We start from the raw sequence: 10,392 nt of genomic DNA, 5'->3' as shown, positions 1-10,392 counted from the left end.
GGCAAAAATAGGTGGTTTTGGTGTGCTATTTAAACCAAGTGGCAGTGTAATGCAGAGGGTAAGTTTTCTATCATCTAATTGTATTTAACTGGTATTAATTAGTGTATCTTAAACTGATTTTTTTATTTTTCAGTCTGAAAATACTGATAGAGTGTTACATAGTCCAACACTTATTAGTTCAATTCCAACCAATATTGACTTGCGTTTTAAATCAAATGGACTAAGGTGGAAAGGTGGAGCTGCAATAACTCAAAGACAACTACAAGAACAGAGTTCCAAAAGATCAAAGGAAAAATCTTCTACAACCGCTCAAGTCACATCAAGCACTCAAGCTAGCAAGAATCAATCCACACCAAGCACTCAAGACACATAATAGTAGAATTCTTTTTCTGTATTGCTAGTTTTTTATTTCAATTGATCTCAAGTGTTGTTAAGACAAGTGTTTTATGACTTCTATTGCATTTCTCATTAAAGATGTTGTTAAGACAAGCTTTTTTATGTCAACTCTTGTTAAGACATTATATATTGAAGATTTCTATGCTGGCAAAATAGTGTTTGTCATTAAATTTCAATTTCATTATCATTGCACATTACAACTACAATTATCAAGCAATCTTAAATACAACAGATAGAAACCAAATGACAACAATAATGATAACAGTGATATTAATTCTAGTGCTTGATCTCTCATGTCTTCCATACCTTCCATTTCTTCCCAGCCCTTCTTGTCTTCGTTGCCTTCTATGTCTGTCTTTGTTTCTTTGCTTTGAATTTGTTGATGGATTGTTTACGTAGTATTGTTCATTTGCATCAACCCATTGAAAGAATCCACAACCATTACCAACTTTATATTTTTGACAGCCCCAAAACATTCTTTCGAGATTAGTTAGTGTTCTTGACATCTTAAGTTCAACATAAAGCCCACAATAACAAACCCCAATTGTTGTGATGTTACGAAAAATTACAGAAAAAAATGAACTAAAAATTAAGGCACAGCAAAAAAACACAACAAGAAAGAAAATTAAGGTACAAGAACTTAGAGAGAGAAAATAGAGAAGAAGAAGAAAGGAAAAAAACTTAAATTGCTCCAACAATGGTGTAGGAAGCAAATGAGGAAGGAGCCGATCAAGGGCTTATAAATGCCCTTTTGGGACCGCTAGACCCTTTATTTTGGGCGCGATGCGCGTTTGGAGTTTAAAATACACACTTCTATGTGGTCCCAACCACATAGGATGTCAGGTCAAAAAAAGGTTTTAAAAAATTGATTTTAAATGAATTCAAGGGTCCAGATAACAAATGTATAAGTAGGAGTATCCACTTTACAAACAATACCAAGTACAAGAATCCACGAAACCACTTCACCAGAACATTGAGCTAGTTCAACATCCTATGCGTTTTAGAATTGGCCTAGGATGCTTTTTCCTCCTCCATTCCATTTCTAATAAAAATATTTATTTACATTATTTTGTACCAAGAATCTATTGAAAACAATCTTTCTATCTTCGTAATATAGGAGTTAAGTCTACATGCACACTATCCTCCTCAGACTCCTCGTAAGATTACAGAGTATGTTGAAGTAGTACATTCCAAAATATTTTTCACTACATAAAGAGGACCATTTTCTGCTTTATTTCAATTTCATAGAAGCCCATGGAAAAGGGGGAATAAATTCCAAATTCTGCTGCAGTCACCCTTCATGATTTGAAACTCAATGATATTAGGGCCCATCCTTCTCCACTTGCCTTTTATGGTTCGAACTCGTGACATGTCTCTAACTCACACATCACATGTTTCTAGAGACAAACATGTTTCTTTGTTAATGGTGTAACGAAAACTCAAATCATCTACTAGAATACAACAAAGATGGAATTATTGAACTAGAATCACAAACAAGTGACAACGAGTTGGCTTAGTGATAAGTCGCCTCCATCCATAACCCTAAGGTATTGGTGTTGAATGAAGAACCACTGATGACCCCCTTGAGAACTGCCGAAAGAGAAAAGACATGAAGATATAGTTACTGCACACCACTCCACCTCGCCCAGTCCACAAACTGCATTCCAGCATATACATTGTTGGCAAATCGCACACCAACTGTGAATGCCATTGCAACAGGCGGAAACTGCTTTCCCACAGGAGAAGATTCCACCAGACGTTCTAATCCAGTCACGACCTGTAACCTGGTGTTTGAAGAAACTCCAAGGAAAACACCTACACAAAACATATATGTTAATCAAATCAGAGCCGGCAGGCAGGCAAGATGGAGTCTAAAGAAAAAATGTAGCTAGCAATGACGATGCACAAAGAAAGCAGAAATGAAGAATGATTCACAAACACTTGAGTAGAATATGCAATTTAAAGTGACAAGATAGGAAGTGGAATGTACAAACCAAAGGTTCAACCTTTAACAGATGTAACAGAAAGTAAATTTGGAACATGTGATCTCTCATTTACTTGATCGCTTCATCACACTCAGCTTTGAATGTTCAATGACATAATTGAGCCTTTCATTTACACATGCTATATGGCGGAACAGTACCCTAGAGCAGATAACAAAAATCCCACTAACAAATACTGCACATTCTGTACTACTACATCGTCTCATGCAATAGCATCATTGACTTGATTCATTTTGTTGAAAAAAAAATGCTAGATGATGCAGGAAATCATTGAATAACCAGAAGATGGTCTCAGTGGAAGTACTTCAGCATTTCAAAGTAACAAGTATTATAACAAACAAGAATTGCAACAAAAGACATAAACAGGCATCAGAAAGCATTTCAACATAACAAATACTATAACAGACAAGAATTGCAACAAAAGAGATAAACAGGCATCAGAAAAGAGTTTGGAAATCATTTGCTTTACGAACTTCATTATCAAAAGCGGGAACTTATAGGAATTAAGTGAAAACATACCCCAAAGTAATGCACTCTTTACAAGAGGAGGAACAGGAACATCGTCCTCTGATTTCTTGATGCTCCTGATGAACAAAAATGTTAAAAAGAAAGGGCAAACATAAACACCTTAAACAAAGTATAATATCTACTTTGATCAACAACAAGAGCACCTACGGACTCATGCATCAAATTGTCACGCTACACATTATGTGCAAGAAAGAAAATCTGCATTGGACTCCCCTCAACCTCTGGGGTACAAGCATGAAAAGAAGAACATAACAGACTGATTAAAAAGAACTTGTGCCGAACAAATATTCCTTAAAAACTTAGCTTTCAAGTTTTACTTTTGATATTCATGTATTTTCCATTTAATATCATCAGCCAGTCTGATTTCTTGATCCTTTCATAGTTATGATATAACTCAGAAGAACATTACAACACATAAGGCTAGTATGACTAACTGACCAATCTAATGTATCTTTTTAGTTCCGTGCTGTCGGAATGCTGTTCCATCAGTAGTAGTAAACTAGACACCATAGAAAGACTAGATAAAATACATTTTTATCATTATCATGATCAAGAGTTGCGTTGAAAGCAGTAGAAGGCAATTCTATAATAAGAAGTGAAATAGTAGTCGAAACTTAAGACCTAGTACAAGGTACTGAATGATACTAAAGTCACTTCTTTCCTGGTTTACTTTATTTTTAAATGACGGTGGTATCTAGGCCAGATTATGCACCTCGACTATTCCAGCCGGCGCCTCTTACTTCTCACCAAGGCTTGATAGATGAGAAGAAATCATCTGCGCAGTATTTTTGCCTCCGCTGAGATTCAAACCTGAGATCTCATGGTTCTCCAACCACTTCATTGCCAACTAGGTCACACTCTTGGGCACTCTAGTTTGCTTTTTTAAGCAATTAATACTGATGTTTGCACCATCACTCAAATAGTAGTTTAGCGGAGTTGCAAAACGAGGGCACCCAGTCTATCCACTGTTAAATTCTTCCTTCAAAGAAAACCCGAAGAAAATGATGCTTCATGCTCCTCTTTTGAGCTCCTATCTCATCAACTGTACAACCTTACCGCCTCTTTAAGCAGCCATCCTTTACTTACTGACGGAAAGGTTTTGTTTTTCACGCCCAGCCTTCACTTGATAGTCACATGGTGTTGGTACCCCCACAATCTTATCATTTCCTCCTCTATGCCATCAAACCTTAAAAATCCTTTCTTTGCAAATATTCTTACAGGGCTAGTTTCACCAATGTTGTTCACGCAACATCCTAAATTTGCCAGGGCAGCACGTGGAGACAGATATAGGCCTTGGTCTCTTACATGAAACTCTAGCTATTAGTTAGTTTCCCGTGTATCCCTGTTTAGACAACGGCTTGACCTATTAGGCATATCCTTAGTCGCATCAACAGGTTTCCTTTGGTCTTGCATGGGGCTCATGACCATTGAAACTTGCATTTAATATGTACTTGTCTATGATGGAAAAATAATTGTTCTAAGATCCTTCATTTGAACTCCAGTGTTTTTCACACCATCCAGATTTACAGTTGATTAAATTCCTTCTTCCCTATCAAAGCACCATGGTCTTGATTAAAAAAAAAAAATCAAAGCACCATGGGCTTGCTTCAGCGGCTCTACAGCCCTATCCAGCTACTTGCTTATCTTGTCTGAGGAAAGCCTTGTTCTTCCTTTGCCCTTTTTAGCATTTGTCAGCACATCCCTATCCCTCCCTGTTTACATATACTTTCATCTTTCCCAGGTCAAATGCAACTTATCATTATTCAGCCACAAGCTCAGCTGCGAAGCAAAAGGTAATCAATTCAAACGTCTTTATACTTCAACAATACTCTTGTCCCAGTACATCCCTTTTCTGAAGCATCCGTATTATAATTTGTGAATATATCCCTTGCTCGATGTTTTAAATTTGAAATTAGACATTTTTTTTTCTTTTTACTAAGTAGAAATTTAGCAAACTTAATGTCCCTGATCTTCCTTGCTTGGGCGTCTATCACTTTCAAAGTGCTCCAACACTACTAGTTCCCTAATCCGGTCTTCATGCAACCTTATCAATACCTCTTATTTTCAAAACTTTCTAGCGCTGGAGTTGGGGCCTATCACAACTAAGGTTTGACAACGCAGAGCTTCTAAATTTGATCCAAAGTAACTTTAGATGTCAACAAAAGATAGCAACGGTTCTCTACTCTTTCAGAAAATAAAAGGTTAGAAATTGTCTTAAACAAAATAGCTTTTGTGATGTATTACAACAGAAAGTATTTCAAAGCTTAACACAGCTGAAACTTATGCTTTTGTTTTTAATTTTTACTTTCACCTGAAATTAACATTGTATCTTTTAAACATCTCCACAGCCTCTCATTTCTTGGAACCAGATGACCTACCCTTCTCCGTGACAAAATAAAAGAGAGTTTACCTATACCATTTTGAATCTACCTACCATCACTTTGCTCCTGTCCCCTCTCCTTAAACATCATTTTCCTCCTCTGAATTGTATAACCATTGCCGCTTACACATCCACAGCTCTCATTTTTGCAAACAAAACCAGAGAATGGCAAGATAGCCATCAAAGAACATGTGACGAAAGAGAGGCAATGATTTCATGCCAAGAGTTAGCTCCTTAATCCTAGTATGTCAAGCATTAGAACTAGCTTATGAAAAAAGCAACCAAAATTTTAATATCCTTTTTATGAGAAGGTTATGACAAATTTAATATCATGACACTCAAATTAGATATCTAAATGGAGAAGTGGAAGACTAATCACGTATTGGGGTTTTGAGTCTCTATATGAAGAATTCTGGGACATATTGAATCTCCATTCTCCATTAGTATGAGTATTGGTTCACAATGAATACCAAGTTCAAATCCAGGGAGTAAGTCAGAAATTTAACAGAAATATCTTCAAGCAGCATCAAACAACAACAACAACAACAAACCCAGTATATTCCCACCTAGTGGGGTCTGGGGAGGGTAGAATGTACGCAGTCCATACCACTACCTCTAAAGAAGTAGATTAGTGATATCAGAATAATAGTGACAATAGTTGTATTAGTGATATCAGAGAGCAACAAACCGCTTGGCAGTCATTATCATATTTGCAATTCCTTGGCCAATGATACCACATCCAAACCCGACGAATCCATATAAAATGCCCTAAATAAATATGAAGAACTGTAAGTTACACAATGGAATGCATTTATGAGAACAACTATTACGAACAGGAATGACATATGCATATAGAGATACTGCAACCCATTTATAGCATATACTTCAATTATGCAAGTTTTACCTTATAAAAATAAGCAGCAATTCTCTGATTCAACGTAAATCTACACCCTGGCCTTTCAGCCTCAAATACACTGCAGCAGATGAGTAATTGGAGTGAGAATTTTCTAAATAGTACTCAAGTTTAATGCGATAATATCACAGGGCCCAGACAAGTCAAAACCTGCTTGGAAGTGCTCCATAAGCTCTCTGAAAGCGACCAACAAACCCTTGAGATACAGATGGTTGCCCAATTCGAGCATATGGTGCTAGCAACCCAACTAGGGCTACATTGACAGCAACCCCAACCAACATATCTGCAGCATACAATTCAAATTCTGCCCAAAAATCTTTGCCCCTCTTTTGAACTTCCGCAACTGTTGCACAAGTTGTATCAATAACTATCTACATCACAGAACCAACGCAACCCGTGAATTCAATGTTGAAAAGCATATCAACTATAAACATCATGACGAAGCAGAAATTACCATGAACAGTAGGTAAGGTGCCACAACCGTACAAGTGATTTCAAGGTCCATAGGAATTCACCACGTGTAATGCAATTTTATCATGCTTATACAACTGGAATTACTAATTGCTCCAAGCCGCAAGATAAGCAAACAGAATCGCAGACACAACACGATGCACACTAATAGCAGTAGCTCAAAAGCAACTATTTCTACAATATTACAGCTCAATGAGCTATTTCCAAAACAGCAATATCAAAATCAAGCTTAACACAAACCTCAGTTCCAACTTTGAAAAGAAATGATGGATCAGCCAACATTCTGTTCCGCAGCATAGCGCTTGATCTCATTGCAGCGCCAAGCCAAGCTGATCCCTACATTCACATAAACACAAGTTCTCAATCAAAGAAACAATCAAAAGGTACATGATCAAGAAACACGCTAAGCACTTTCACCTACTCATATTTTACCTGCAAGTCCAAATATCTCATCAAAAGTAGCTTTCTTATACCAACACTCTTTGCAGCCTCAATAATATCAGCAGGAAGCTTCGCCCCGCGAGCTTCTGCCTCCCTTATCACATCCTCAAACTTCAATAATGGCCCAAATTCCTCGTCTTCCTCATCACCCCCTCCATTATCCCCTCCTCCTCCTCCTCCGCCCCTGCCCCCACCACCACCACCACCACCATTGTATTTCCCATTTCCACCAATTCCAGCAGCCAAATCCCCTACCCCGTCGCCACCATTATCAACAACACCAACATCAAAAACACCACTATCATTCCCTTTTATCACTGTTTCTACACTAACACCAGATGTTGAGTTACCCTCTTGATTCAATGAACTCTTAATCAAGAATCTTGACTTGTTCTTACAAACCAAAAACCCAATTTTGTTCCTACCCACAAAATCTTGACATTTAATAAATGTAAAGTTGGAATCTTTATTGGACCCCGTAATCAAGATTTCATTTTTCAGTGATGTAAATTGAGATGACAACCTTATACCTGATGAACAACAACCTGCCATTTTTTCTACAAACCCCACCAAGTTTTTATTTTTTTTTGCTTAAAATTAATTCAAGAAAAGTCGACAAATTCACTGGGATTTTCCCAAATAAACCCTGGAAATTAAATAACAGAAATGTGCAAAAAAGCAAAAAATTAAAAGTCGATTAGTTCAAGATTTGCTAGTAAATTTGATGATTTTGCCACAGTTTACCTAGTAGGAATTTGACAAGAGTGTGTTAAGGTGGGGTGGGAGGGGGCGGCTTGAGAGAAATGTACTGCCCTCGGTTTTTAAAAAGAATGTTTATAATTTGACATAAAATTAAAAAAAATAAAGAAATTTTTGAATCTTGTAATCTTAAATATTATATTAAATATATTAAAATATTTTTTAATTTTGTGATCCTAAATATGTTATGTAAAAAATTAAAATTAAAATATTATTAAAAAGTATTATTTATTTTTAAATAGATTAAAAAGAAAAGTAGAACTCTTGGAACGAGGGAGCATAAAAATTAAAACTTTCCTTTGAATGATTGTGAGACGTACAAAAAGGTGTCACCTCAAATTGCCTTTAAAGTCTATAATATGAAAAATGTGTTTTTTGTTCGAGTGACTTTAAGGTAGACAGTATGTTTATTTTTTATTTGAGTATAACTTAGAAAAAAAAATGTGTTGTTAGTTTAGTAATTTTGAGACGTGATATTTGTCATTTTTGTTTACGGAAACCACAACAAATGTAAATTGTATTAAGCTTTATGCAACGAATTCGATTGACAAGGGATAAGATGGGAAAGATCTCCTTGCATAAAGTATTACTATACTAGATGCTATTTGCTCAATTAGCAATTTAAGATAGGTATATGAAAAAAAAAAAAAATTTGGCTGTATTCATGTGATGTAAATTTTTTACGCCAATAATATACACAGCAAAAAGATCTCTTTCCAAATTGGCGTTCTTCAGTCAATTTTATTTAGCTCAGAGGAAGCGGCGGCACGTTTGCATTGCTATGAGCTAGGGTTTTCCGCGGCCTCTTTATTTTTAGTTACTCCATATTTTGGCTTTTAGGTACTTACGTTTTGCACACTTTTTACACTTTGTTTGAACAGTGGTTTGTTATGATTTCATAATACATAGTACTGTATGATATAATATTTGAATGGGTAATATTGTTCATTATTTTTTAATGATAGTTTTATTATTTGGTTTAACAGTATGGTTTGTATTGTAACTGCTAAATTTACTATATTATCCTTAATTATTATAAATATTAAATTTATCAATAATTATTAATATAATAATTTTTTCCTACTAATTTTTTGTAAATTATGTCATATAAATATATTAAGTTGTTAAATTTAGGTAAATTCTAACAAAGTCAATAAAAGAGTAGATCAAAATAAATATAACCAGATTCATTTTGAATAATAACAAATTTTATTTCTTTTTGGTGTTTTGAGACGTGACACCAACGACAAGTACAAAGTTTGAATGCATCTTTTGTGTATACTATGGGTGTATTCGGTATGGAATTCAAAAAAATATTTTCTAAGAAAATAAATTATTTCTTACTTATTTTCTTACGCTCGTAACATAAGTAGAAAAATATTTTCTAAAAATATTTGTATATATTTAGCACAAAATAATAAAAAATAAAATCGAATATGACAAAGAGGGGCAAGGTAAGAAAAAATTTAAATTTTAAAAAAAAATATTTAGGGGTAAGGTTAGTGAAGTATGGGGTAGGGGTAGGGGTTGAGGCAAGAAAAAAGGTTTTAAATTTTTTCTAAAAAAATAATTTTTCTTTTGTGTGTATGGGGGGGGGGGGGGGGGGGAGGGTGGGGGGATGGGGTGGTATAAGAAAATTTTCTTCAAAATTTTAACATTAAAAAAAATTGGTGAGAGAGGAGGGGTAACACGATCCGAACTAGGACCTAGTCGTGTCGGGCATCTCAAGTCCAACCAGGACCGGAGACCACCCCCAATACCTCATCGTTAACCACTCTACACCACATGTCGGATGAATTTCAAACTTATAACAAGATAAAACAATAATAATCCAAAGACATGATAGTAAGCTTAAAACCAAAGTCGAAATCCACAACCAATTAATCAACCATTTCCAATCCCAATGCCAATAGCAATACCAAGGCTATCACTAATACCGACATCGTCCATTCCCATAGTTGTTCGAGAAAACCTCTAACCAGAATCAAAGAACATCTGATCGGGACATGTCCTCGACCATAGCTGAAACTAAAATCAAAGAAATAACAAAAATGAAATGAAGCCTATAGCATGAAATGGAGTTTTCCGGAGTATGGAAGCTCACCACTTCAATCTGACTTAAAGTTGTCCCCAAATCCAAGTCGCTGAGCATAATGAATGGTAGGATGATCGATTTCTGTATCGCGTGGGGATACAACGTTCGAAGACGATTAGCAGGGTAAACGCTAGCATGTAACTGAGGGATAAAGACAAGATAATGCCATCAATTCGAAATCAAATAAAATAACCATATGCAATATCATATATACATATATATCGTGCCGGGATAGGGAACAAGGTTTATAATGCATTTAAAACCTTAACCTTGGTTGTGTAGCTATGTCGTCCTAGAACCACCCATGGGTTATATGGGTTCAGCTTCCCCTGCTGAAAGGTTCCCAATGCATGTTAGCCGCACGATCGGAGAAAAAAAACTGGGATAACTAGTACACCCCAAAATA

The 10,392-nt window shown here is 35.8% G+C and overlaps 1 protein-coding gene across 1 annotated transcript; it reads right to left on the bottom strand.

Annotated features, from left to right (window-relative positions):
* Window positions 1-1,413: 1,413 nt before the first annotated feature.
* Window positions 1,414-7,948, bottom strand: LOC107842847 (protein RETICULATA, chloroplastic). The gene is made up of 7 exons (XM_016686882.2): window positions 7,124-7,948; window positions 6,932-7,027; window positions 6,371-6,591; window positions 6,212-6,281; window positions 5,996-6,075; window positions 2,919-2,983; window positions 1,414-2,211 (listed from the first exon to the last, which is right to left on the bottom strand). Exons 1-7 carry the CDS (start codon window positions 7,682-7,684, stop codon window positions 2,018-2,020), a joined length of 1,287 nt encoding a protein of 428 aa, XP_016542368.2. The 5' UTR covers window positions 7,685-7,948; the 3' UTR covers window positions 1,414-2,017.
* Between the last annotated feature and the right edge of the window lie 2,444 nt (window positions 7,949-10,392).

Source organism: Capsicum annuum, chromosome 9, assembly GCF_002878395.1.
Source record: "Capsicum annuum cultivar UCD-10X-F1 chromosome 9, UCD10Xv1.1, whole genome shotgun sequence".
NCBI lineage: Eukaryota > Viridiplantae > Streptophyta > Magnoliopsida > Solanales > Solanaceae > Capsicum > Capsicum annuum.
Note: the sequence above shows the minus strand (reverse complement) of the source record. Positions and strands in the feature narration are given on the sequence as shown.

Excerpts from the sequence above, each read along its gene's own strand:
- LOC107842847 (XM_016686882.2), bottom strand. The coding sequence starts at position 7,684 with ATGGCAGGTTGTTGTTCATCAGGTATAAGGTTGTCATCTCAATTTACA. Across the intron at positions 6,282-6,370 it reads TATGGAGCACTTCCAAGCAG|TGTATTTGAGGCTGAAAGGC; the intron begins GTTTTGACTTGT and ends CATCTGCTGCAG. Across the intron at positions 6,076-6,211 it reads TTGCTGCTTATTTTTATAAG|GGCATTTTATATGGATTCGT; the intron begins GTAAAACTTGCA and ends ATATTTATTTAG.